We start from the raw sequence: 25,210 nt of genomic DNA, 5'->3' as shown, positions 1-25,210 counted from the left end.
ACAGGAAAGCAATTCTAAGTTTACTCTTCCAATGTTTAAAGTATATATTAACTCAGGCAAACAAGATTGCAGGGAATAGCAGAGATAAAGTTCTCATGCCTTGTTCTCGATACAACTGAAAGTCTTAAAGATAATGAGAATCATCCTCCATTTCTCCAAGTACATTACACTAAACAGACTAAGGAAAAATAGGATTTTAACATGTCAGGTTTCATTTGATCTGAAAGACTGAATTTACCGGAAGTAAATGGAAATTAGTGGAATATCAATGTCATTATCCTCATCATCCTCACAAGCCACCACGACATCCAGATGGCGCCTGTATGGTGGCACCTCCACTCTGGCAACCTCCTTTGCCACATCAACCACCTTCTTGTCCATCCGATCCTTGTGCCTAGGAAACATGCTATTGTAAAGCAAAGAAGTACCACAAGAGATGCTGTAGGCATTTAGACCTTTGTCTTCGAGCCACTGAAGGAGCTCCCTGAGTGTAAGATCACCTTTGATGATCCAGCGATCCCAGACTGTCCAGCTCATATCCCGATGTTTAATGGTCTTGGGTGGGACTGGCTCGGCCATAGAGAAGAGAGGGAGAGCAAGGTTAGCAAAAGTGTTTCGGTAGTCCTCCAGCTTATGCCCACCAGCAAGAACCTTGAAAAGCTCGAGGCAGACAAGACCAGTTGCCATGGCCGTGGAAGTGGCAATGGCTGGGATAATCCTCCCAGCAATGAACTTGGCCTTCAGCTTATCAACTTCAGGAATACTATAGTTCCGTGCACGCATGTTAGCAAGACCAGCTATGAAGTCCATATGGTAGTTTGTATCATCATCCTGAAAAATTCAGTAAATAAGAAAATCATTTACTTTGCAATTAAGAAGTTTCCAAGTGAAATAAAAGAATAATGTATCAGTTTTAAGAAACTAAATCGTGCATGGAAATCCAACACCATTCCCAGAATACAAATATGAATCTACAGAAAATGACTAAAAATTCATGAATGATGGGGACAAGTTAAAGTATTGTAACGGAAAGAGCATATAGAGATGCAATGACCAAACCTAGAAAGAAACCCAGTAGTCCCATATTTGCGAGTTAAAACAAAAGATTATAACTATAACCATTTGTAGCACCGTGAAAGCAAGGAGAAATTGCATGCAAATAAGAAAAACTAGACTTTGTAGCTAAAAGTTTGAAAGGGCGAGGTAACTTGATGGAGCTGGTTTATCATTTAAAAGACATGAAAATATCAACAAAACATTAATCATGAAAGTAAAGACTAGAGGCAGTCTAGAAAAGCTAAGCATTCGATTAAAATGAGAAAATTTTAAAGCTGATACTCAAAATGCAGTAACCAGTGCTGGAGAGACAACTATATGTGCGTTTCAACAAGTTCTACAAGTTTTGACTACAAAATATGTGTGATTCTTGAGACGTGCTTCAAGAAAAAAATGTCATGCAGCTTTGTGAAAATAGAAAGCAACCTTCTCAAACTGAATTGGGTTCATCCGGAATCCAGGGGGCAGCTTCTTAGCGCACTCTTCCAACTTTGCAATGAGATCATTGATGACGGCAGCATCATCAATGGAGGCGGTGGACAGGCTAGTGGCTTTCTCATCCGTTACAATTTTAACTCCCATCTTGGGCTGAAAATCAGGGACTACAACCGCATCTACAGCATCAGCCAATTTCTTTGGGTTCTTGGCCCAGTCAGGAATGGGAATTCCAAATGTCTCCGCTCTTAATATAGCAGCAGCCACTACGAAGTGGAGGTGGCTGGGGTCGCTAGATGAGAACTGCAGTGGCCTCGGAAAACGTTTAGGAGCAGACCAGAATGGTGCACCTGTGCTGGTGGCTGAGTCCTCAGGGAAAGTAAATGTTAACTGCTTCACCCGATCAGAAAAGTAATCTTCAAACCTGAGAATTTTTTAAAAAATTCTAGACTTCGTGAAAGAAACAAAAAAACACATGAAGCAAAAGAAAAAGTTGCAAGCCTTGAATATGAGGAATAATGGGGATTTGAAAAACTTGTGGCACTGAGAGTTAGTGGGATCTACCTAAAATGTAAACAAGGAACCGGCCATTTTTAACCAAAAAAAGAGAAAAAATAGAATTAAAAAAAATAAATTAACGGCTCAAATCTGGTATGCATGTTATCAAGCCTTTAGGAAATAAAACTCATTAAGTGCCAAAATTTTCATAAAGACTTGTGGGTTCTTATAAAGAAGAAAAACATTATCTGCAGTTTGACATCATCATATAAAGACGAAAAATTGTGTCCGAAGGCATTCATTGCAAGATTGTAATATATGATAAAACATTCCATTAGAAAAGAATAGGAGCCTTACTTCAGTCGTGCCCAAGTGATGCAATCTTGGAATGTTTCACACCAATCACTGTCAAGGCATTCAAGAACACGTTCAAGTAGATCCCTCGCCTGGGCATCACCTGCATTTTTCATGGCAGAAGCGTATGCACTTGGGTTGGATAGGAAAGTATTGACTTCATTCGGTGTTTTCTCGAGCAAACCCTCAAACTCAGATCGGGCCCACGTTAGGCAGTGATCAATGTTATGAGGGAAAGAGTGAACTGTGCACATAGGAGCCTGTTTCTCAGGTGGATCTCTGGAGGCCCCATAATTCTCAGTCAAGTGAGGAATGACCATCTGTGTGTTACACTTGGCACCTAGAGTACCAGATTCCAGAAGTGGCTTTTGAAAATATAAGCACCTAGAGTCAATGTACATTCTTGCAGTCACATTGTCCAATGCATTAATAACAGCATCCAAGCTCTCCCAAAACGCATCATCAAACACATTTTCTGTCTCTGGGCTTGCTCTGTTTTGAAGAGCCTCAATATGGAGAGCTGGGTTGATTGCCATGGCAGCAGAAGCAGCTACAGTGGATTTAGCCTGCCCAATATTCCAATCACGGAAGAGAAATTGACGGCTGAGATTACTCTTTTCAATGACATCATCATCTGTTATGGTTAGCTTTCCTTTCTGGCTGCAACAAACTCCCATTAATGCTAGGTTCTTCAGAAATTCACATCCGAGAGCACCAGAACCCACCATGAATATTTTGGCCTCTTCAAGTTTCTTTTGAAATTTCGATCCAAACACAGAGATTTGAGCATCATAGCGGCAGTTCATTGGCTTTAGGTCACCAGGCTCCAGAGGTTCAGTAGGGAGGGATTCGACTGAATCAAAGTAAAAGAACTGCAAAGATTTGCATAGCATGTGTTAGGAAATAATTAAAAAACAAAAAATTGCATAGCATACAGGTGAACTTGCACAACAAAAGGATATAAGATGCCTGAAATTTCACCTGGAAAAGTGGATGGAATTTCCCAGAGCAAGCTTTAACAACTTCTTGCCCAACAATACCACCAAACATTGCGGCCATAGGATTCAAAATGGCCCTTGAACCATGGGAGAAATGGTGCAGAAGCTTCTTATCAATCTGTTCCAGCTTACCATCACCCGGGCTTTCATTGATACGGACAGCCAAAGCAATTAGCTTCTGAACATCATCCTCAGATCCAGCAACAGGAAATCGCCCCAAATCACACCTAAACTTATCCAATGCTTGAAAAGCCAAGTGCAGTAAAGGTGGGCGGTCAAATTTGGAGAAATCACTGAGAAGGAAATCCCCTGGATCCCTGAGAGTGTCTCTTAAAGATTTGAACTGGAGGACCTTGGGTTGCTTTACTTGTGTAACTATACCCCCCTTAGTATAAGCGCCAAACTGTGTCGTGTCTTCTTCGAGAGTAAATGAAAATGGTCTTGCATTCTTAACTTTTCTAGGCTTTCCGTCGTTTAGCTCTGTCATTCCCTGGACCTCAGAAAACACAACAAGATCCCCATCCTGGAACTCGAGCCGCTCATCATCAACACATGAAACAAGTGCAGGATTGTCATTGCTGATGGATGCAATAATACCTGTATGTGGTTCCTCTCCATCAACATCAAACACTGTAAACTCTGGTCCAAAATCACAAAATACACTCCCAAAAAGGCCTCGTACTTCAGATTTAATGAAGGCAATTGGAGGCAGCTGACTGCGACAGTAATCATCATACTCAATTGCTTTTTCCAAGCTAATATCAGTGAAAACCACTGCCTGCAAAACAAGCTCATGGGTGATTTATCCATGAAGTATAAATTCTGATGCAAAAATTCAGTAACAATACTAATTGAAAAAATGATGGCATGGTTGCTTTTTTTTTAAAAGGCCATAGAATGCCTTAATTCCGAACGACAGAATAATCATTACAATAGTTTAGTGATGGAAGGACTTCAATGACATTATCAAGCACAACTGATGGATATGGTATAAATATGAAGATAGATGCAACATATTTGCATCAATTTGCAGTTAATGTAACCAAGAGCCAGTTGACAGATTTATTCTTAAATAATGAGAAATGATTATAACTATTTAGTGCTAGCAGCCTATAATGGTGTTCATTTGTGGTCTGAGCAATCTAGTTAGTTATTCCAAAATATTGAAAAGATGATTATAACTATCTTCTTAGCAGTCTATAATGGTGTTCATTTGTGGTGTCTGCGCAATCCACCTAGCCCCAAGTCTCATGTTTGATACCGTCAAACTTGTGGATATGCATAAAATTTTGGACAATGATACGAAACAAATGTATTAAGCACAAACTCCAAACCGATTCAAATTTCCTAAACATGTTGACCAGAAAATTACTTCCACAAGAACCAAATATTAAAGGTGAAAGTAATCTGTCATATTAATTATTACCATTCATTTATAAATGCTACCAAATGATCAGAGTTCCTAAGCATATATAGGTGGTCACAAAAAGGATATGACGAGGCCAAAATAATAATAATAATAATGAAATGGATACCAACTGGATCAGATAGTTGTTTGAAGTGGAAAATACTTTCTCAAAAAATTTCCTGGCATTGATACTGAAAGATATAAACAAGGCAAAAATTAACGCATTATGTTTTTATCAAGACACCAAAAAGCACCATGACTCAATAACAAAATAACTAACCTTGTGAAAAACAATGGTTGCTAACATTTTCTAAGAACATAGGAAAGAGAAGAATAATTCTTAACATATTAAAAGGATGAGGACTGCATGTCAAGGATCCAGCTAGCACCATCTTTCGATAATCGCAACAAATATTTGGCCACTAGAAGCCTAGCATGAAGAATCTTGGTGTGCTCGGTCAGTTTGCTAAAGTGAACCAGATACCTACTGACAGGTTAAATATAAAAGTGCTATGCAGAACTTGAGAAACAGGGGGCAAGATAATGAAGCTATTCTCAGGACTAGGACAACTGTAACAAGTCCTGACTTCACACTTCGCGTCGCTTAAAAAGTGGATCTAATGGCCATCGATGATGGTCTAATGCAGCTAAAAAAAGGTTTGTCAACAAAATTTTGGTGATGATTGTACATTCAGGGATCACTCCAATATACAAAAGAGAAGGCAATTTAGCAGCCAGGTTAAATAACATTAAGCAAGAAAGAATGTTATATGAGAACTACAGGGTAGAGTGATGAGGAAAACATAAGGCAGATCACTGTATGAAATTCCTGAACTTAATCTATGGATTATTTAGGCATGAAATATTACCCAGAATGTAAATATAACACTAGACTATACAGCAGCAGCCTCAAATTAAAGTAAACATTTTAAAAAATGCAGTAAATATCCAAGCCAAAACATGATTACTTTTCCAAATCACTGAGTATATCACAAGGTAAACTCATGAAATACACAATTTCCATAGCAGAAAACTAGATATGAGGGAGCCTAGCTACAAGGTACATACATTGTCAATCTCTGACTAATTATGAACTGACTCAATTACATGATGCACTAGGATGCGATTTTTGAGCTCAATGATTGCCTATAACCTTATTCAGGTAATCTGAAAACAACATGAAAAAAGAAAGTTTTTTTTTAAAAAAAAAAAGATCCTAGGTTTCCAGCAGTTTGAAGATGACAAAACAAAGATATTTCTACCAGAAGTGCGAGCAGCATTATTTGCATATACTTTATTACCTCAATGTGTTGGTTCAACCAAACAATTAAATTCATTAGTCAACCATACAGTCAGCATAATGATTTGGCTCATATGCACCACATCAATAGAGCCCTCCAACATGTAGGCCCCATAAGCTGGCAGTAACTAATATTTGGTGTGACTGAGCATATGTAATGCCCATTCAATCACCACCGACAATATCAGACCCCCATGTAAAAGAATGGTGATAAATGGCATTAAGATTCTTATTGCTCAGGAGACATATTTGTCATGCATTTATAAACTTCAAAATATTTTTAAAAATATAACAAAGAACAGATCAATAAATATGGGAAACCTGATTACCGCCCAACACTTGAACCAATACCCAATTATTTTTCAGTCCACTACCAGGTATAGATATAGGGTTGTAAATTAGGTTTCAATTTATTTCCCGTCTAACACATGTACTATGAATCTGGGTCTAACCATGACTAAGTCCCTGCCAATACTACTGCTCCAATAAAACTCAGTCTCATGGTAACAAAGTATACCACCTTCTTAGTCTCTATCATGCATGCTCCCCATGATGACAGTACACGGTGCCCCTTGTTCTAACAAATTTGCAGTAATATAGAACATAGAATCGATAATAAACGTGTGTAATGTGTATATATAAACCAAGTAGCACATTCACAATTTGAACTATGGATCACAGGGTTCACTGACTTGTTAGATATTATAAAAATAATATGGCTCGACAATACCCCATCCAAATATTAGTGATGATCTGAAAGTAATGTATTTCTCATGCACATCAAGCCAATAAGTATGACCGATAGTAATTTGGGTCAACGATTCAAGCACAGACTCATTTTTCTTTTCTTTTTTTGGTGTGAGTTAATTTCTTTGGGATGCACATTGCGGGTGAGAGGGTTGGTGGGTTCTAGGTCACCCTAACCTAATCAATTGGAGTATACAACTTATGAAACAAATCAAATTTCAACCAACTCTAACTACCAACCTATAGGTTGCTGCAAATCCAATTTCAGACATGAGTTTTCCATACATCTGAACTAAGAAAGCTGGAATTTCAACACAAAACTGAACCAGGAGATATGACCCACAAAACTGATGACAAATGCGAAGATGAACCTGGAGATATGACACTAGCATTTAACTAGTGGACAGAAATCTAAAAGGCAAACAAAAGGATTTGAAGGGCTCTTGAATGATTGATCTGAGTTGTGAGGTCTATAACTGGATAACAGGATGTTTACATATCAATAGAATTGATTTGGATCAACACGAGGAACCAAAAAAAAAGAAAGAAAAGAAAATCAAAAGTAAAAGAAATTTATAAGATGCAGATAAGGAATGAAAGAATGGAGTCTAGCAACAGATCAGATAATTGTGATCCGTCTAACAGGCCAGCTGTTTCCATGGATATATTTAGCAGCCCCTGGTTTTAGGATGGTTATCACAACAACCTTTGGAACAAGGAAATGACTCAGGTATTGTTTTCCAACCAGCAGAGAAGGGAAACAAGGCTCTAACAGCAAGGAAGAAAGGGCACTGAAAACAGAAAAGGAAAAGGCCAAGAGGAAGGATAGAAAGGATCGCACAGCCTCTATCTGGAGAGTCTTGCACCTGGATTCCATCATAGAAGGAGAAAAAGAGAGAGAGAGAGAGAGAGAGAGAGAGAGAGAGAGAGAGAGAGAGCACCCTTATGCAGCAGCCCTTTTTTCATTGGTCTTAGCATAGGACACCAGCTACATTAAATAGGACTTTAATGAATTTTCATGACTAAAATGCCCCTCTACTCAAAAACTAATAACTGAATTAAAGATCCACAACCATATCAATTTAATGTGTGTATACAAGACCATATCAGTTAGGTACAGCTACAATATGGTTCCGAGCCCAACCATATCAACATGCAATAGCAGATGCATACTCATTCGGTATGATTCACTATTTTTTTATTTTCAATTTTTGATTTTTAAGATTTATAGATTTTTAAATTATGGTTTTAAGAGCATTTAATATTATTTTATTTTATATTGGTCCCAGGAGAATGTATGACTGCTTAGTACATGCAATTCTAATAACTAAATATAGACATAACTCGGTATTCAAATGCATATCGTTGTATGCCCTCGTTTTCATTGTCCATATCTTTCTTCCAATTGTGGCCTTCTTCTTGAACTCTTGCATTTGACTTTAGTCATCCTTCCCTTACTTTTCACTCTACTTTTTTGCCTTCATTTCATATATTTACATAGACTACATTATCTCGATACATAAATGGACATGATACCCAAAGGTCTAGTTATTGTCTTGCTCCAACCGTATCTCTCTCTAATTGTCACGGACCGGTTTAGAATTAGCAGCTACTAGAGAGGCATTGGTCTAACCAAATAGTCTAGAGTTTTCTTAAGCTTTAATTTTGTTTATGCAACCATTATTCTCATTAAGAGTTAAAACAATATAGAACTCAAGGTTCCTAAATGACAAAAGGCTACCGCTTAGGGGCATTTTGTTCTTCATGCTAATATGTGAGAGGTTGCCTTCTCCAATCACTGTTTACAAAAAGTGAATTTATTTGTTAATGGTTCAACTACGCAACACGAATTATTTTACTTAAGGGCATCACATAGCTTATGAAAAAGGTTATTAATGGTTGGCAAGATTTTTGTTCAAATATTAAATCTTGTGGTTGTGTGTATTCAACATCCCTCTTCTAGATGAACAAACAAGATCCTTTTTCCCCGTAAAAATCTACATGTCCTAGCTTTTGTCATTCTCTACAGAATTGCTGATTTTGATCAAGAGCATCTCACTTTTGATGCCTTTAAATTAATGAAAAGATTTAAAAAATTTATTACGAACCTAATCTTACGTAAAATATATGATGTTTTCCTCACAAAACCCACTCTTCCCTCTTGAAGAAAAGAGAGGAGAGTAGCGTCTTGTGGCCTTCCCTCTTTTTGGCCACGGGATGGCATGAACTGACCCGAACTATTCCAAACCGAGCAAAACCATCACCTAGCAGTTTAAACAAGTTCACAGGTTCTCAAACCGCAAGGCCAAACTGACCCGATTCCACACCGATTTAGATTGGTGCACCTCGAACTAGACGGTTCGGGTTGATCTGGTACTAATAGCAGAATTACATATAACTAAAGAAAAAAAATGAAAGACAATTGATGACTCGATCAATAATCAAAATTTGATCTAAAGATCCCCTAACATCAAAAATTAACCTCTTAATTGGGCAAATTACTACTCGCACCATAATTGTTCGTGCGAACATTACTTGTGAAATCATGTGTAAAATCTTCAATCTCTCAACATCTGCCATCTCCCTCTCCCTCATCAAAAGGCTAAATGATCCTCGATTCAAGACTCAATGAAATTAGGCTCACAGCACAACTTTGAATTAGATTCAAATGGGGCCACACTCAAGTCAACTTCTAGGATTTTTATATTCTGGTTGACTGAGCTTGACCATGTTTACTTGTTTCCTCACTAATACTGCCAAAATTTCTAATAAAATTTATATTATGCACATGGGAAGAAGCATCAATATTTTAATCATGGATTTGGCAATGATATGCCAAAGGCAATAGTTTCACAAGCCAAATATGACAATTATAATGATACTAGAAAGTAAAAACTTGTTTTCTTCAACAATTCAAAATGGAAATTGAATTACTTAAGAAAAATAAAAAGCATTTATACACTTCATGACATCATTTATGCATTAGGACTAGCAATTTTGGACTTGATGATTGAGGGGTTAAAAAAGGAATTTTCTCATAGCCTTAAGCATTAACATCCAATGCTATTCCAGCTACTTAGGGTCAACTTTACAAATCTTCATTCACCAAGCATTCCTATTTAGGAACATCTCTAATGTTATATCAAAAGTTAAACATAAAATGACGAAAAAATGTTACAAAAAAGCAAAAGAAAAGGAAAACTTATGAGCCAGCTAGAAATCCATAAGTAGTCCAAATATAACTAAATTAAAAGAAATATAACAACCTATATATCAGATCCTTCTCCATGATTTATCATTTGTAAGAAGAATGGTCATAATTATAATATAATGTTGGTAATTAAATAAATCTTATCAATTCAATTCCAATGGCTATAAATAACTCAAACAGATAATCTTCTTAGCAATTTAGGTCTATATTCTAAATAATCATCAAGTAATGGCGGCAGCACCAGCAGGTAGGAGTATCCACACTAGACGATCACATCAAAGATGGAAATCCTGTTGATTTCTCAAAATCCGTGGAGTCAAATGTTATAGTCATAAGAAGACTGCTCCAACCATCAAATGATTTTAGAAAGCATATTATTAGAAAAAAAGCAACTCCTGAATAGACTTTGAAATAACAATTTTAACTTGTCCATGACTAAAAAAAAAAAGACTAAGTGAAATACCTTGTAGCTCAATTGCCAAATATACACAAAATTGTAAATTTTACAGAATCTATCAGCAAATGAACAGGAGATGCACAAACACCATAAGCATCAAGACAACCTAGATGGTTGTAATCACTAAAACACAATTAGCATATCACCAACATCATGATTGAATTCCAAAAATAGGTAATTCTATCATATTATTATAATAAAAATCTAGTACACGTTCTATTGCTTCATATCAAGAGTCATTCCATATTTCGATGCCAATCCATAATAAACAGCTATTTTGGAGACCTAATTTATTTGCACCGACAATTGTAACCTGGATAAGGATGTCACATGATGCACAGATCAAAAAAGTCACCAGACGCATTCTGAAAATTCAGGTTCAGTTCCTTAGAAATATTCAACTAAACATCATGTGTAAGTACTTCTACACATACAGTCATAACCTAATAGCATTTCTATCTCTGTCATACCTCAGGCTTCAAAAAATTGCATAGGATGCTTCTGTTATATCCATTAAAATTTCTAGAGAGAATGTTTAGGCGGCACTGAAGTTTATGTAGGCAACAAATACAGGTTCCATATAGTAAAAGCAAGATGGCAGCATGGGTATGTGAACAAGAATGATCACTAAGATAATGCAGACCACAAAGTATCAGTTTCGTAGAAATTTGCCACCAATATAAAGTTATAACAGGGACCACAGCTAAAAATATATAAAGTGCTGTTTATTGCGAAAGAGACCAACCTGGAAATTAGAGAGATGCTCTTTGGACAAAGTTTCAGTTAGGGTAGAAATTATAACAGCATTGTTGAGCTCTTGCAGCTTCTGGACACAGGCAAGAGCACGGTTCTTACCAACATCGCCCTCAGAGAAGAAAAAGTTGCTGGATAAATCCCACATTTCTACATTCCCTTCATCATGCAAGGTCACAGATTTCACACCAGCAAGAACAAGATTCTTTGCTGCAGAAGAAAAATAATATTGGATGAAATCCAAGTCACCCCATTAAACATTGACCAACAGAAATCTAGACACAAACCGGCACAAATTTCACAACTGATACCTTGCTGCCATAGATATCATGATCTGGCTATCTTTACAAAATCCAAATTACAGAAAAGATAAAGAAAAGTTCCACAGGTTTGGTGCAAGCATCCATCTCAAAAACCAACAAAAAAGAAGCAGCATTTTAATAGAAGCTACATCTACGCAAAAATGGCACATATGGAAAGACAAATACCATATTATATAAATTGGTGAAATATATGAACATTCCATTAAGTAAAATATATTATGGAAAGAGAAAAACCATAATATAGAAATCAGTGAAATATGCGAGCATAAAATACATGAAATATAGCTTTAGTAAAGGAACAAGAAAACATTCCATTTACCATGGCCAGTTTCTTTGATGTGAAATCCTTAACTAATAATTTATTTCATAATATGTTGAAATTATGGAAAAGCGTATTGGATCCAAAAAATTTAGATTAAGTAAAACGAACATAGAATACATGAAATACACCTTGCTGCCATAAGTATCATCATCAACCAGAGTAACATTGATCGAATACCTCAACAAGATCAAAATTACAGAAAAGTTAAAGAAAAGGCCCGCTGCAAGGTTGGTGGAACCATCCCGAACCGTCCGGTTCGGAATATCCCGAGCCGTACCGGCGGCTTACCGGGACGGTTCCGGCAAAAAAACCGAAACGCCGTCACCGAAGGAGAAAGAGAAGAAAAGAGAGAGCGAACAGGGGAAGGAGTGAGAGGGAAAGGGAGAGGAACATCCCGAGCCGTACCGGCCTCCCTCCCTCCCCCGCTCGCTCTTTTTTTTTTCTCTCTCCCACAATCTCCTGTGTCGGTACAGGCCCGGCAGAGCACGACACGGGCCCGTACCGACTCGTATACCGAGCCCGCTAACAGCACAGCGGACCCTGGTCCATTGGTTTGGTGTAAGCACCCATCCCAAAAACCAACAGAAAAGAAGCAGCATCTAAAGAAGCTATATCCACGCAAAAATGGTGCATATGGAAAGATAAATACCATAATATAGAAATCATCGACCAGGTCAGTAATAATCTTAGAGAGCACGGAACGCTCATGATTCAACCTATACTCATGCAAATCAGCATCATGTAGTAGCAAATCTTAACATTCCTCCAACAAAAAAGAAATGATCAACCACACTGTTATACATCATGCCGTTATCATTGGAGCCCTAATTGGCAATAGCCCAAGAAGAAATATCCCAACAAAGAAAATATTGAACTAAAACCCGGAAATAAAGAAAAGGGTAAGGATAGCGTCCACATCAGAGGCTTTGCGGTCAGGCTAACAACCAAGAAATGAAGGTTGTTCTTAAAATAGAGAAGATCGACGGACAGTTATATTTATCACTAGAATAAAGAAACGGACTCTAGGCAAAACAAAGTTCACTAATTTCATCCCGAATCAGATCAATACCAAGAAAGAAAAGAAAAGAAAGAAGTAAATATCAAGAGATCCACAAATTTACCAATCTCCGCTCCAAGGCCGTTGAGCCCGGAGATGAGGACGTTGGAGGCGAAGAGCCGGCGCATCGTCTCCCTGCCGTACACGGCGAGCTGCCTGCTGTGGAGATCCTCGTCGATCTCCGGAGGGTTGCTCCCGTTGGCGTCGCACTCCATGTCCATGCCGTTGGCTGGCTCGCTGTGGTTGCTCTCCTCCGCTGCCGCTTCCGTAGAAGCCGAAGAGATCAAGCAGTCCGTCCTCGTCTTCTTCAGCAAGCTTGCGTCGGCGACCTGGTCTTCAACCTCGGCTTCCACAACTCTCTTTCTTGGAAGCATATAGAGCAGCGCGCTGCTCAAAACCCCCACAAACCCCACTCCAAGGATCAGAAACAGCAAGAAACGACGAAAGAACAACACATCGCGATCCGCCGCCAGAACCACCGACAGGATCCCGAGCAGAACCGGCACCAAAAGCCCTAACACTAACCCTAATCGTAACCCGATCGCCATCAAGAGAGCGAGAGGAGGAGGAGGAGGAGGAGATGGAGAACGTACCGAGGGGATCTTGCGGCGCGGCAAGAGCGATATCGGAGGAGGAGGAGATAAGGGGAATCAGAGGGCTCTCCTCTTCTTCGCCGTCGCACGGTTGATCTCCTTTTTTTTCCGTTTACTTTATGCTTTCCTTCCTGCGCTCAGCGATTTTGAGAGGAGGCGAGAAGGGGAGAGGGGAAGAGAGATGGGGGAGGGGTTGGGCTTTCGCGGAGGCCCTTGGATTAGCATCTGTACCCCTCCTCCCATATTTATAGAGAGAGCCGACGGATGGGATAGAAGGGTAGCATACAAGGCCTGTGATGTTGTCATAAAGCTCATTGAAGGCGTTGGGGAAAATACATGGGCTTGTCGCGCATTACAATTTTCGACGCTTTGTTTTTGAACGATATTATATAGCTAAGGTAATCGACCATTGTCCATGGCAGGTTCTGGAATGCGCTCAGTCATGGGGCGGCGACAGAAGGGAATTCGGTTCCGACTTTAATCGGGTGCCTTGTAGAAGGGGGAAAGAAACCAGGAAAGAGAAAACATTCCATTTACACTGGCCGGTTCATGTGATGTGAAACCCTTAACTAATAATTAATTTCAACAGACGGCTCTGGCCCAGCTCATGACGTTTAGTTGAGTCCACATCCAACCTCCTTCCTAGGCCTGAGCCCACTACATATCAGGTTTCAAGCTTTTGGGCCAGATCTCGGACCTCCGCTTCCTCATCCACGATGGTTTTTTCTCCGCCTCCTCCTTTCCAATGGCGAACAGGAGCGATCGACCGAGGAGGACAATGGAACGGGGCATAGGAGTTCGGCTTTATCGTGCCAAATGACGACGGCGAGGACCTCTTCGCTCACCATATCGATTAAGGCAGAGGGCTTTCGGACCCTTGCGGAGAGCAAGGCCATGGAGTTCACCGTCGCCCAGGGTGACTGTGGTCGCACCATAGCTGTCGATGTCATCGGCCTTGATGGATCCAATGCCCTGGGCAGCAACCAAAGGGATGGATTTAGAGCCGGGGCGGAGAGAGGAGACAGGCCGTGGGCGAAAAAGGTGAGGAAGAAGGTATTCTATATTATATAATATATAATATATTATATATTATATATTATACAAATATTGGGATTGGGCTGGTTAATGCAAAGCCGAGCCCAGCCCATTCAATGGATGGGCTCAAATTTCAGGCCCGGCCTATCCCGCCAGGCTTAAAAACTAGGCTCGGATCTGTACGAAACGCTTTGGGCTTGAGCGAGCCGCCTGGCATTTGACTGAAATTATAGAAAAGTGTATTGAATCAAAAAAAAAAAAAAAAATAGATCGATAAAATAAAAAAAGAATGCATAAAATATATTTTTAGTATAAATCATGAAGTTCTTAAGAATAGTCATTTTTGGTATTTATAAGTTGATTATTTAGCAAAAAAAAAGGGAGAATGAAGAGGATATTATTAGTGAGATTAAGGTATTGAATAAAATGAAAAATGTAATTGAAATATTATGTTGAATATAAAATATCTACCAAGTTGAAAGAAAAATTGTATAGGACAATCATATGATGAACTATACTTTATCGTACAGAATGTAAGATAATTAAAAAAAAGCATATGCACCATGTAAGTTTAGCTGAATTTAGAATGTTGAGATAGATGAATGGTAACAAGAAATAAAGTTATTTGTGAAAAAATGAAAAGAGCATCGACTAAGGACAAATTGAAGACTTACATGATACGTACGTACGTATGTATGTATGTATGTATGTATGTATGTATGTATGGGAGGAATAAAAAATGGTAGAAATAGACCAAAAATCATATATGATAAAATAGTAAGAAAAGACTTGATATTTTAAAATATTTTAGAAAATATGGTTTTAAGCTGAGCAGAATGGAGTAAATAAATTTATGTAGCTGATCAAACTAGTTCATGATTACAAGTTAGTTGAGCTATGTTGAGTCGAGTTGTGAAATGATGGTGTGCCGGGATTGTTATAAGGTATGCCTCCACAAAAATCATACCTCATCATACTAATTGTGCATGATAGATTTTTGCAATCATACCTTGACATAATAACTCCATTGGTGAACGGCTCCATGATTTCATCCTTTAGCCTTGCACATCATCATAATTTCAAAGAATTGGCTATTTGATAGGACTAATCCAATGCCCGGTAGCACAACATCCCGAACTCAATTGTTTCTTCTTTTATGACATATTGACAAGTAGCAAGACTCTATATGCTGCATCATTTTCCAAGGCTAAGTTCATTTCAGTGGCATGAGTTGAAGAAAATGCTAAAGATCTCTTATCATACCACTGATCCATTAATTGGTTGATCAAGTGTAAAGGTCAATGACCGACCGAATGTACTTGGGGCACTACACACCCTTAGGGTTTGATTGGGAAGTTCATGCTGGATCTGACAAGATTGATAGAGAAAAGAGTATGGGAGGAGATAGAGTAGAGCTAGTCATGGGTTGGTCCCAGGCCTAAACTCTATTTATGTACATGTAAAATTTGATATTTTCTGTGCCCAAGCTTAGCCCATAATCAGCTCTAAGATGGAGTGAGGATGTGATGCAAACAAGCCAGAAAAGTCTATATATGGATGGGATCCACAAAAATAAATCTAAAAATAGAATAATTAATGGAATGCTCAAAGTTTTTGACCTCGCATCAATCACTTCTTATATGATCATCATCTTACACCATAGCGAGCAAGGAATAACATCAAGCAAAAAATAAAAAAATTATTGATAATTAATTGATTTCAAAAAAGCACAATTATAATTATTTTATAAGTGAGATCTCATAAAGTCAATAGACTACCCTAATTTCTTTAGGAAATTTCCTAATTCCTTTAGGATACAAATTTCCTAAAATAATAAAATGATAAATATTAAATAAATATTAAAAAAATGATTCTAAACTCCTACTAGATTTTCAACTCAGCTAAAGGAGTTTGTAGAAGAAAGAAATATAGAAATCTGGACAAAAATTTTAAAAAAAATGTCCTATTAATTATGTTCCATAAAATGGCATTTTTGCAATTTTCTAAAAGTTTGTATTGATAATCTTCGATTAATTATTCACAACTTCTGCATCTACCTCTGTTTTGGGTGACTCAAGATGCATTGCAAAGCCCGAACATCGTGAAAGTTTCTTTTGGACCGATACATGTTGAATTGCCTTTGACGATCTTTCATCATATGGATTTTCCTCATGAGTCCACTTATTAGGCAATTGGATCTTTGATTTAAATAGTTGGTAGGTATGGGAACCCTTAACTACATCAAAGTGCTAGAGTTGGAGAATAAGAGAGTAAGAGATCGCAAACCTTATTGTTGTTAAGTCTAAAGAAAAAAAGGTTAATCGTGCTTTTTGTCTTCAAAGTTTAGATCAGATTTTTAATAAGTTCATAAACTTCAAAAATCTCAAATTTAGTCCCTAATTGTTTCTCAATTATTTTAATTCCTCAGGATTCCAACCACTTTCTCTCATTGGAAGTCTTTGCTGATATTTACCAGGGATTACGTGACCGATTACATAGCAGAAAATATTTATATAGGTGATTAAGGCCGATTGGTGAGGACGTGGCATATGGATAGTGACGCGGCATAATAGATGAAAAATATTTTTGAAACTATAGTGGGAGGCAATCTACATTGTAGCTCAGTCCGACTTTCAACTCCTCAGCCAGACTGACCGTGATTCCTTCAACTGGTCCACGCGGCACCTCCGCGACCGTCGGAAAGAGTTTCTTGAGTCTCGCCACCTCGCCCTCTGAGGCTCTGAGATGTGGTGGGAAATCCATGTATGCTGCTTCGGAGCGTCCTTTGCCATGGATGCCCAAGAAGAACTCCCCTCTTTCGACCTTGGGAGTCGCGGGCTAGGGACCGCCTCCGCCTGAGCCATCGGAGCCTTCAGCTTCTCCGCCCCCTCGTACGCCATCAGCTATACCCACCACCCGTTCGAGAGAATGTCTCACCGGATGCACGACAATTGATGCAAGCGCGCTACGCCTGATACCTTCTCTAGGAATTATCCTCGAAGGATCGAAACAATCTCCTGCTGTTTTCCCATATTGTAAAAATATCAAAACTGTACCAAACTAAACAGTTAAACGTTTTAAACGGTCGTACTCGCACCTTCTCCATCTCCCCTCGACGAAATTTACCATCACAAGGAGACAAAGGCAATTACTTCTCTGCTATTCACCAGCCTATATATTTCTCTCGTCTATCCCACCATCCAGATGGAATTAATCCCACAATAAGTAAAATCTCACCTCCCTTCCCACTAGGCCAGATTAAAACCATACCACACAGCTCCAGATTAGTCTCCAGTCTCCTTTCCCCTTTCTCCATTCCAAATTCAAAGTCCACCAAAAACGATGAGTGCCAACCACCATCACCTCAGAGCTAACTCCTTACTCCCCGCTCTGCTATTCTTTCTATTGTTCATGGGTTGTTCAACCACCGCCTCTCCTCCTTCCCTCTCCACAAGCTTCCCCTTCCCCCCACCACCCGCCGCCCCGCAGAACACGACCCTCGAGTACATGGACCCCACTCTCCCCCCTCTCATCCCCACCGTGAACCCCAAGTGCTCCATTGTCGTCCTCCGGGAAGACTTCGCCGATACCCTCGGCTTCCCACCGGCCTCCGTTGACTACGCCCCACCCGCCGACTGCCCCGCCCCATGGTCTCGTGTCATCCTGGAGCTCTCTGCCACTGCCTCCGACGTCCAGATGGACCGCATCGCCGCCATCTGGGTCGATGGCGCCGAGATCCTCCGCACCAGCACCCCCCTCCCCATGGCCCCAGGTGTCTTCTGGCACGTCCGCAAGGATGTCACCCGCTACACCGCCGTCCTCCGCTCCGCCACCACCTTCTCCATGATGCTCGAGAACTCCAACGCCACCCTCCCTGGCGTCTACTCCGTCAACGTCTCCCTCCACTTCTACCGCGGCGCATTATCCGATGACGCCGGCCGAAGCCCGAGCTTAAAACTACCAACAAATGCGCACGCGAACGGACAGTTAGGGAGTGGGCGGCTCTCAGCTCACCCAACCATCAAAGGTTTATACAGAGAGCCGGCGGATTTAATCATTCCTATCTCCAATGAGCTCGGGGACTGCGGTCCCGGTTCCTGGTTCAAGATCCGCAATGAGTCTGACGTGCAATTGACCACTGTCCTAATCCCCAACAACACCTACCGTGCAGTGCTCGAGATCTACGTCTCCCACCACGGGGACGACGAGTACTGGTACGCCAACCCGCTCCGCACGAACGGTCCTCGCGGCGGCCTCACGTCGCCATCGAGCAAGGCGAACGGCGGGTTCCGCCAGGTGGTTGTCACAATCGACAAGCGCTTCGCTGGCGCGGTCGTTCCCTTCCCCGTCATATACCCCGGCTCGATCAATCCCTTCTTCTGGGCGCCGGTCGCCGCCCTCGGCGCCTACGACCACCCTTCCTACGACCTTGACCTCACGCCATTTGTGGGGAAATTGCTCGACGGACCCGAGCACCATTTCGGGCTGACCGTCAGAGACAGCCAGCCGTACTGGCTCGTGTCAGCCAACCTCCACCTATGGCTCGATGCATGGTCGGACGGCGTCGAGGGAGCATTGGTCCGGTACAAGGTCCCGCCACTGAAGCTAAGCCGGCAGGCCGCCTGGAGAGACCTAGACGGCAAGTCCTCGATCGACGGGCAGGTGATCATCCGGTTCTCCGGCTGGGTGAGCTCATCAAAAGGGAACATTACCACGAGCGTAAAGCAACGGCTAAAGTTCAAGAGCCGGGTGGAAGTTCATCGTCAGGGATCTATAAAGCAAGCATCAATGGAGGTAAAGTCAAGAACGAACGTAAGGACGGAGAAGAACCACAAGGTGATCGGAAGAGTGCAAGTGGAGACCGAGGCACCGCTGATGATGGAGACGATGAGTTCGAACGGCGGCGGGGGGTCCGTGTTCGAGAAGACGAAGATGTACCATAAGTTACAGGAGACAACGAGCGTGGCGGTGGGGAAGGAGGTGGCTTACAGCACGATGACGGACCGGCAGGACTCGGAGGGCTCGGCGCTGATGGAGGACCGGGTGGCCAAGTGGGGGAGCGGAGATACCAAGTCAACTTACAAGTATAGGGACGATAAGGCTTGTCATCTCCGAACGGTGATCATGGTGGGCGGGACGGTTCGAGATGACGCGGAGACGGCTTCATGTGTGTCGGTTTTGGACTCGTAGCCGAACCAGCTTGCGAACCACAAATGGTTGGGTTCCTGAGGTTTGGGTTGGATCGGTTTCTCGGCCCTCCGCAGCTGAAGTCCCTCGGCTGGTGTTGTATTGGGTCCATGTTTGCTTGTGATCCGGTCCGTGTACCATATTGTGGGATTTTATCCTCTGTTTTAGCTAATCAGGTTAAATAACATATTCAGAGTTTAGTATTTTAGTAAAATATATTCCTCTGACTGTTTGGTAGGGTAATTTCATTTTCTTATCAGAAACCTTCATTATTCTTGCTAGCAATTATTTTAAGATCCAGTTTATGACCAAAATATTAAGAGTTGAGTAGAAATAGTGGAACAGCAAGATAGAATTTAACTAAAATAAGAAGCTATGATTCATAAGACTTAAGAGCATGAATAAGTCAAATCAGCTTTAAAAGGGAATACTCTATCCTAATGTTAGTGGTCGCCAAATTTTGTTTTGAGAGATTCGAATAGGGTGTACTGCCATCGATTGATTACTTCGGGTACTGGCATTGCACTATATGAAGTGGCACTTCCCTCTACTAAGGTCCCTTTGTAGCTAACTCAACTACTTCCAAACGATGATTCCTTCGCGGTATGGGATCAAGATTCAAAAGATGGAAGCAAATCGATAATTTATGATAACTAGATTATCAAAACTAGTAAAGTATCTATATTTATGGTTGAAGCAACCTAGTATATTAATAGAGTCTGATAGATCATTTATCTAGTAAGTATTATAAAAGTCGATCGCGTAGAACATGTTGTCCGGATCAATATTATTGTAGTGAATATCACTTCTTGTTATCCAGTTCTGACATGGAAACTAATTTCCTATCAAATCCACATATTTCATTTAATGGCCTGCTTGACAATTGCCAAAGTAATGTTTCATGTCAGCGCATGAGAAAGCCTTTCATCTTCCCACGGAAACAGAGAGGAAAAAAGCCACTCCATCATTGATATTATAAGAAAGGGTTTATCATTTTTTCCTCTCTAGGACTATTAGTAATCTAAAGTGACCTTAAATTTAGATATGGTTAAATATACATTTAGTGAAGGCCAAATGTACATTTACTGAATGATACATATAGTTTGATATTCAATATATGTTTCTTGGGATTGCTATTGTCTCATTTTCAGAACAAGAGAAAGGAGGAACAAATGCAAAGGAGACGGGACCGAGATGTGGTTATCCCAAATAAAATTACCAGAATGATGAGCCGTAAAGAATGCCACCCAGTCTGTTGCATTGTTTGACTCTCTGTAAACATGAGTAGCTCGATGGAAGGCGCACTCACCCAAAAGACTGCGGATGTCATGAATCAACCGAATTCCACCGGCAGCACGGCCCGTATCTTGGATCCACTCGATCACCATGGCTGAATCCCTCTCAAGGACAATAGGTCTGCGCCCAGTACTCGCCTCGTATAGGAGACACCCTCCTTTGCGGCTCTGACCTCGACACCGATCACGGTTTGATCAAAGATTCGCTGATCTTCCGCCGCCACAAATCTGGCCTCCTGATATCTGATAACAAATCCGGCACTGCCGCTACCCCTTCTCTCACCGACATTACCGTCGAAGTTTACCTTGAGAAACTGGAACATGGGGGCTCTCAGGAGACGAACATAGTTTTGGACGTTATAAGAGCGGAATGAGAGCCCTAGATTTTCTTAGCTAACCCAAGGGACGACGACGCAGTGATGCCAAAGACCTCCGCCATATAAAGAAGGGCCCTATCCGCCACCAGCCTCATATGTGCTCTTCTGTTCTCAAAGACTTAGGCATTTCTATCTAGTCAATAGTAATAAGCCAGATAAGCCGTCCTAATCCCTTCCTCCACAAGGCTGAGCCTCCGGAAGAAATTTTTCAGAAGGATGAGAAAATCGTCTATAGACGTCCATCTCTATAATAGACCAGAGAAAGCTGAGGCGCACTCCCAGTTCCGAACAGTCCGCTAACGGCTAAAAAAGACATGGAAGGTAGACTCCTCCGTATCTCATAATATATCTCAAACGAGCCCCAAAAAAAGAAATAAATTATAAATCCTATCATTTATCATCTTCTGTTCACCTGTAAAACCAAAAACGTTATACATTCGCTCCACCATCGATGGTCTTGGATTCCTTCGGACGCCCCAGTCGATGAAATTCGTACGCAGCAGAAAGAGAACCCACAACTGGAGCGCAAGAGAAAAATACGAACCACCACGAAAGTTCCTCCTCCACACTTCCCCTGTTCTCAAGTGCCGTAAAAGTGCAGGCTAATTCATCCACAAACAAAGAAAACGGATAAATATGTTCCACATTTCCCTTCCCTTTCCTTTCTTCTAAACCAAAAAACAGTGTAATTCTGGCCTATATATACCCAAGTAAAAGACTGCACTCTCTCACAACAAGAAATCCTTCGCGTCTCATGGTTCTTCTACTATTATCCAAGGCCATCTCCATTATTCCACTTTAATCACAAGAGCTCCGAGTCAAGCATCAGAGATGCATCTCAACCACAGCCACCGCCGCTCTGCTGCGGCCCCACTCATTCTACTCTTTATCTTCACTTCTCTCTGTTTCTCCGGGGCGTCATGCTTCACCTCCTCATTCAAACTGCACCAAGTTCCTGCCACAAACGTCAGCCTGGAGTTCTTGGACCCTACCCTCCCCCCGGCCATCCCCAGAGAGACCAACCCCAAGTGCTCTGTCCTCGTCCTACAGCGCGACTTCGCTGACACAGTTGGCTCTCCCCCCGCCACCGCCAACTACACCCAGCCTCCCGACTGCCCCGCCCCCTGGACCCGTGTCGTCCTCGAGCTCTCCTTCTCCGTCTCCGACGTCCAGAGGGACCGCGTCGCCGCCGTATGGGTCAACGGCGCTGAGGTCATCCGCACCACCACACCCGTCCCCACCTTCCCCGGCGGCGCTTTCTGGAAGGTCCACAAGGATGTCACCCGCTACACCTCGCTCCTCCGCCACCTCGGTGACGCCGGCACCGTCACCATGAGGCTGGAGAACTCCAACGTCACCTCCTTCCCCGGCGTCTTCTCCGCCAACGTCTCCCTCCACTTCTACCGGGGTGCCGTCCCCGTTGCCCGCCCGGCAACCATCGGCACCGCCCATCCGACTGTCAAAGGCCTTTACCGCGAGCCGGCCGACCTCATCATCCCCATTTCTTGTGAAAAAGGCGCTGAGGGCGGCGGTTTCTGGCTTCTGGTCAACAACGACTCCCATGTGCCCGCGGCGTCGGTCACCATTCCCAGAAACACCTACCGCGCTGTGATCGAGATCTTCAGCTCGTACCACGCCGACGATGAGTTCTGGTACACAAACCCGCTTCGATCCTCATTCCAGGGGCAGCTCGGCACGTCCCGAGCCAATGGCGGTTTCCGCCAGTTATACGCGACCATTGACGGAAAGTTTGTTGGCGGCCACATTCCGTTCGCCGTTATATACCCTGGCTCGATCAACCCCTACTTCTGGTCCCCGGTGACCGCCATTGGCGCCTTCGACATCCCATCTTACGACCTCGATATAACGCCATTCTTGGGGCTATTGTTGGACGGGCAGCCACACGAAATCGGGCTCGGGGTGAAGGACAGCCAACCTTACTGGTTGCTGAGTGGAAACCTCCATTTATGGGTGGATGCATGGTCCGACGTAGTGGAAGCCGGCCTGGTGGAGTACTCATCACCGCCGCTCCAAATTAACCGGCACGCCGAGTGGCGGAACCCAGACGGGCAGTCGGAGGTGAACGCCGAGGGGCTGATCCGGTTCTCGGGGTGGGTGAGCTCGTCGAAGGGAAACATCACCACCACGGTGAGGCAGAAGGTGAAGTTCAAGAGCCAGGTGGAGGTCCAGAACCGGGGGGCAGTGAAACAGGTGGAGATGACAAACAAGGAGAGGACGACGGTGGCGGTGGCCAAGGGGCACCAAACAGTGGGGAGGGTGCAGGTCTTCATCGAGGCGCCGCTCCAGGTGCAGACGTCGAGCGTGAACGCCATCGGCGGGGCGGTGTTCGAGAAGACGAGGCTGTACCACCAGCTGCAGGAGATTGTGAACTTGAACGAGAACATGGCGGTGAGCACGAGCTCGCTGACCGACCGGCAGGACGCCGAGGGGTCGGTGCTGATGCACGACGGAGCGCCGGTTTGGGGGAGCGGGAGCACAAGGTCGTCGTACAAGTACAGGGATGAGAATACTTGCTATCTCCGCACGGTAAATGCTGCCGGCGGCGTGGTGAAGTTCGATGTCGCCAGCCCTCAGTGCTCTGCGGTTGCCTCGGCTTAGGATTTAGGTCGCTAGCTGTTCCATTCACCAGCTTGCCCTGGTAGCTCGATTATATCATTATGTTAGGATTGGTAAGCAGCCTTTGAGGTATAATAAGTGATTGACCTATGCTATTTGCTGTAGCTGAGAAGAGTTCTTATAGTTGTGTAATAATAAACGCTTTGTTTTTTGTAGCAATTAATCTACGGTTATCACCTTTGCCGTGGGGCATCAATTGGAGTCATGCTCATAGAGCTAACATGGGTTGCTTACATGTGATGAAGATGTTACTATCTTGTGGGTCATAATTGTCCCTACGTAATTATTTCTTCTTCTTGTTTTTCTTCTTCTTCTTCTTCTTTTTTGAAACTTACAAAACAAGTACGATTGATTACACATGTACATAGGTAAGTGGGTATAACTTAATTGCAATGAAACTTAGCTCATTTGTTCACTCATGAAATAAACTGCTGGTTCAAGCTCAACTCAACTAGGAGACAAATTACATGACTGGGATTAATTCCTTTTCTTCGTGTTCGAATTTATGCTTTTATTTTATGCATTCTCTTTTTAACTCTGGTCGATTGCCATTTAATTTCCACAACCCTAGCTGGCACTTGATTTTGGTTACATTTTAATCAAATTAAACACGCGACATGAGACAAGGGAAGGGGCAATGTTTCTGAAATCTGTTTGTATTGTTTTTTTTAAAAAAAAATCAATCATTTACTCTTCATATCGTGTACCTTTTTCATCACAATCGACTATATTTTTAGTATATATGGACTATTGTAAATAAGAGCCCTTTCATTTGTGGAAATTGTGAATCTTTGACTAGCCCGGTGATCCTTGAAATCATGCACCAAATTGAATCTCAAACTTGAATTCAGACTTCAAAATGATTATTAATCGAGTTTGAAAGTGATTTGCAGCCTACTTATTTTGATGGATCTGAACTTGCATCTGAAATTTATTTTTCTTATCAAGTTTGGATGTGGATATCCCATGGATCGAACCCAAGTTTGACCCGTTTATAAATGTAGAAAATGTGAAGTTACAAGGTCTCATTCTAAAAATTGGCCAAATCCAATTGATACATAGGCTGCAGTAACTAAAAAGGGTGCAGTATCTAGGCACAAACCATCAGCATTCATTTTTGTAGGTTTAGCACTGGACATTATCCTCCCACGTTTCTTGCTAATGTTT

General features: G+C 41.9%; 3 protein-coding genes across 5 annotated transcripts; 2 read left to right on the top strand and 1 right to left on the bottom strand.

Annotated features, from left to right (window-relative positions):
• Nucleotides 1-19: 19 nt before the first annotated feature.
• On the bottom strand, nt 20-13,956 carry LOC103718056 (ubiquitin-activating enzyme E1 1-like). Of its 3 annotated transcripts, none has more exons than XM_008806708.6 (7): nt 13,513-13,956; nt 12,984-13,306; nt 11,210-11,427; nt 3,325-4,119; nt 2,347-3,215; nt 1,483-1,915; nt 20-831 (listed from the first exon to the last, which is right to left on the bottom strand). In XM_008806708.6, the coding sequence occupies exons 2-7, from the start codon at nt 13,291-13,293 to the stop codon at nt 235-237; spliced, it is 3,222 nt and encodes a 1,073-aa protein (XP_008804930.2). In that variant the 5' UTR covers nt 13,294-13,306; nt 13,513-13,956; the 3' UTR covers nt 20-234. The 3 variants fall into 3 exon arrangements, with proteins under 3 accessions (XP_008804930.2, XP_038980882.1, XP_026664906.4); XM_039124954.3 differs by having other exon boundaries at nt 12,984-13,433; nt 13,513-13,814; XM_026809105.4 differs by lacking the exon at nt 13,513-13,956 and having other exon boundaries at nt 12,984-13,500.
• A 3,933-nt stretch (nt 13,957-17,889) lies between these two features.
• LOC103718811 (peptide-N4-(N-acetyl-beta-glucosaminyl)asparagine amidase A-like) lies at nt 17,890-19,737 on the top strand. The gene has a single exon (XM_008807799.4). The coding sequence runs from the start codon at nt 17,890-17,892 to the stop codon at nt 19,735-19,737; it is 1,848 nt and encodes a 615-aa protein (XP_008806021.4).
• A 2,404-nt stretch (nt 19,738-22,141) lies between these two features.
• On the top strand, nt 22,142-24,238 carry LOC103718804 (peptide-N4-(N-acetyl-beta-glucosaminyl)asparagine amidase A-like). Its single transcript, XM_008807788.4, has one exon. It carries the CDS (start codon nt 22,238-22,240, stop codon nt 24,023-24,025), a length of 1,788 nt encoding a protein of 595 aa, XP_008806010.4. The 5' UTR covers nt 22,142-22,237; the 3' UTR covers nt 24,026-24,238.
• Nucleotides 24,239-25,210: the final 972 nt, after the last annotated feature.

This window comes from Phoenix dactylifera, chromosome 8, assembly GCF_051530095.1.
Source record: "Phoenix dactylifera cultivar Ajwa chromosome 8, Ajwa_hap1_PhDact_Kaust_v1.1, whole genome shotgun sequence".
Lineage (NCBI taxonomy): Eukaryota > Viridiplantae > Streptophyta > Magnoliopsida > Arecales > Arecaceae > Phoenix > Phoenix dactylifera.
This window is presented reverse-complemented; position numbering and strand designations above follow the sequence as displayed.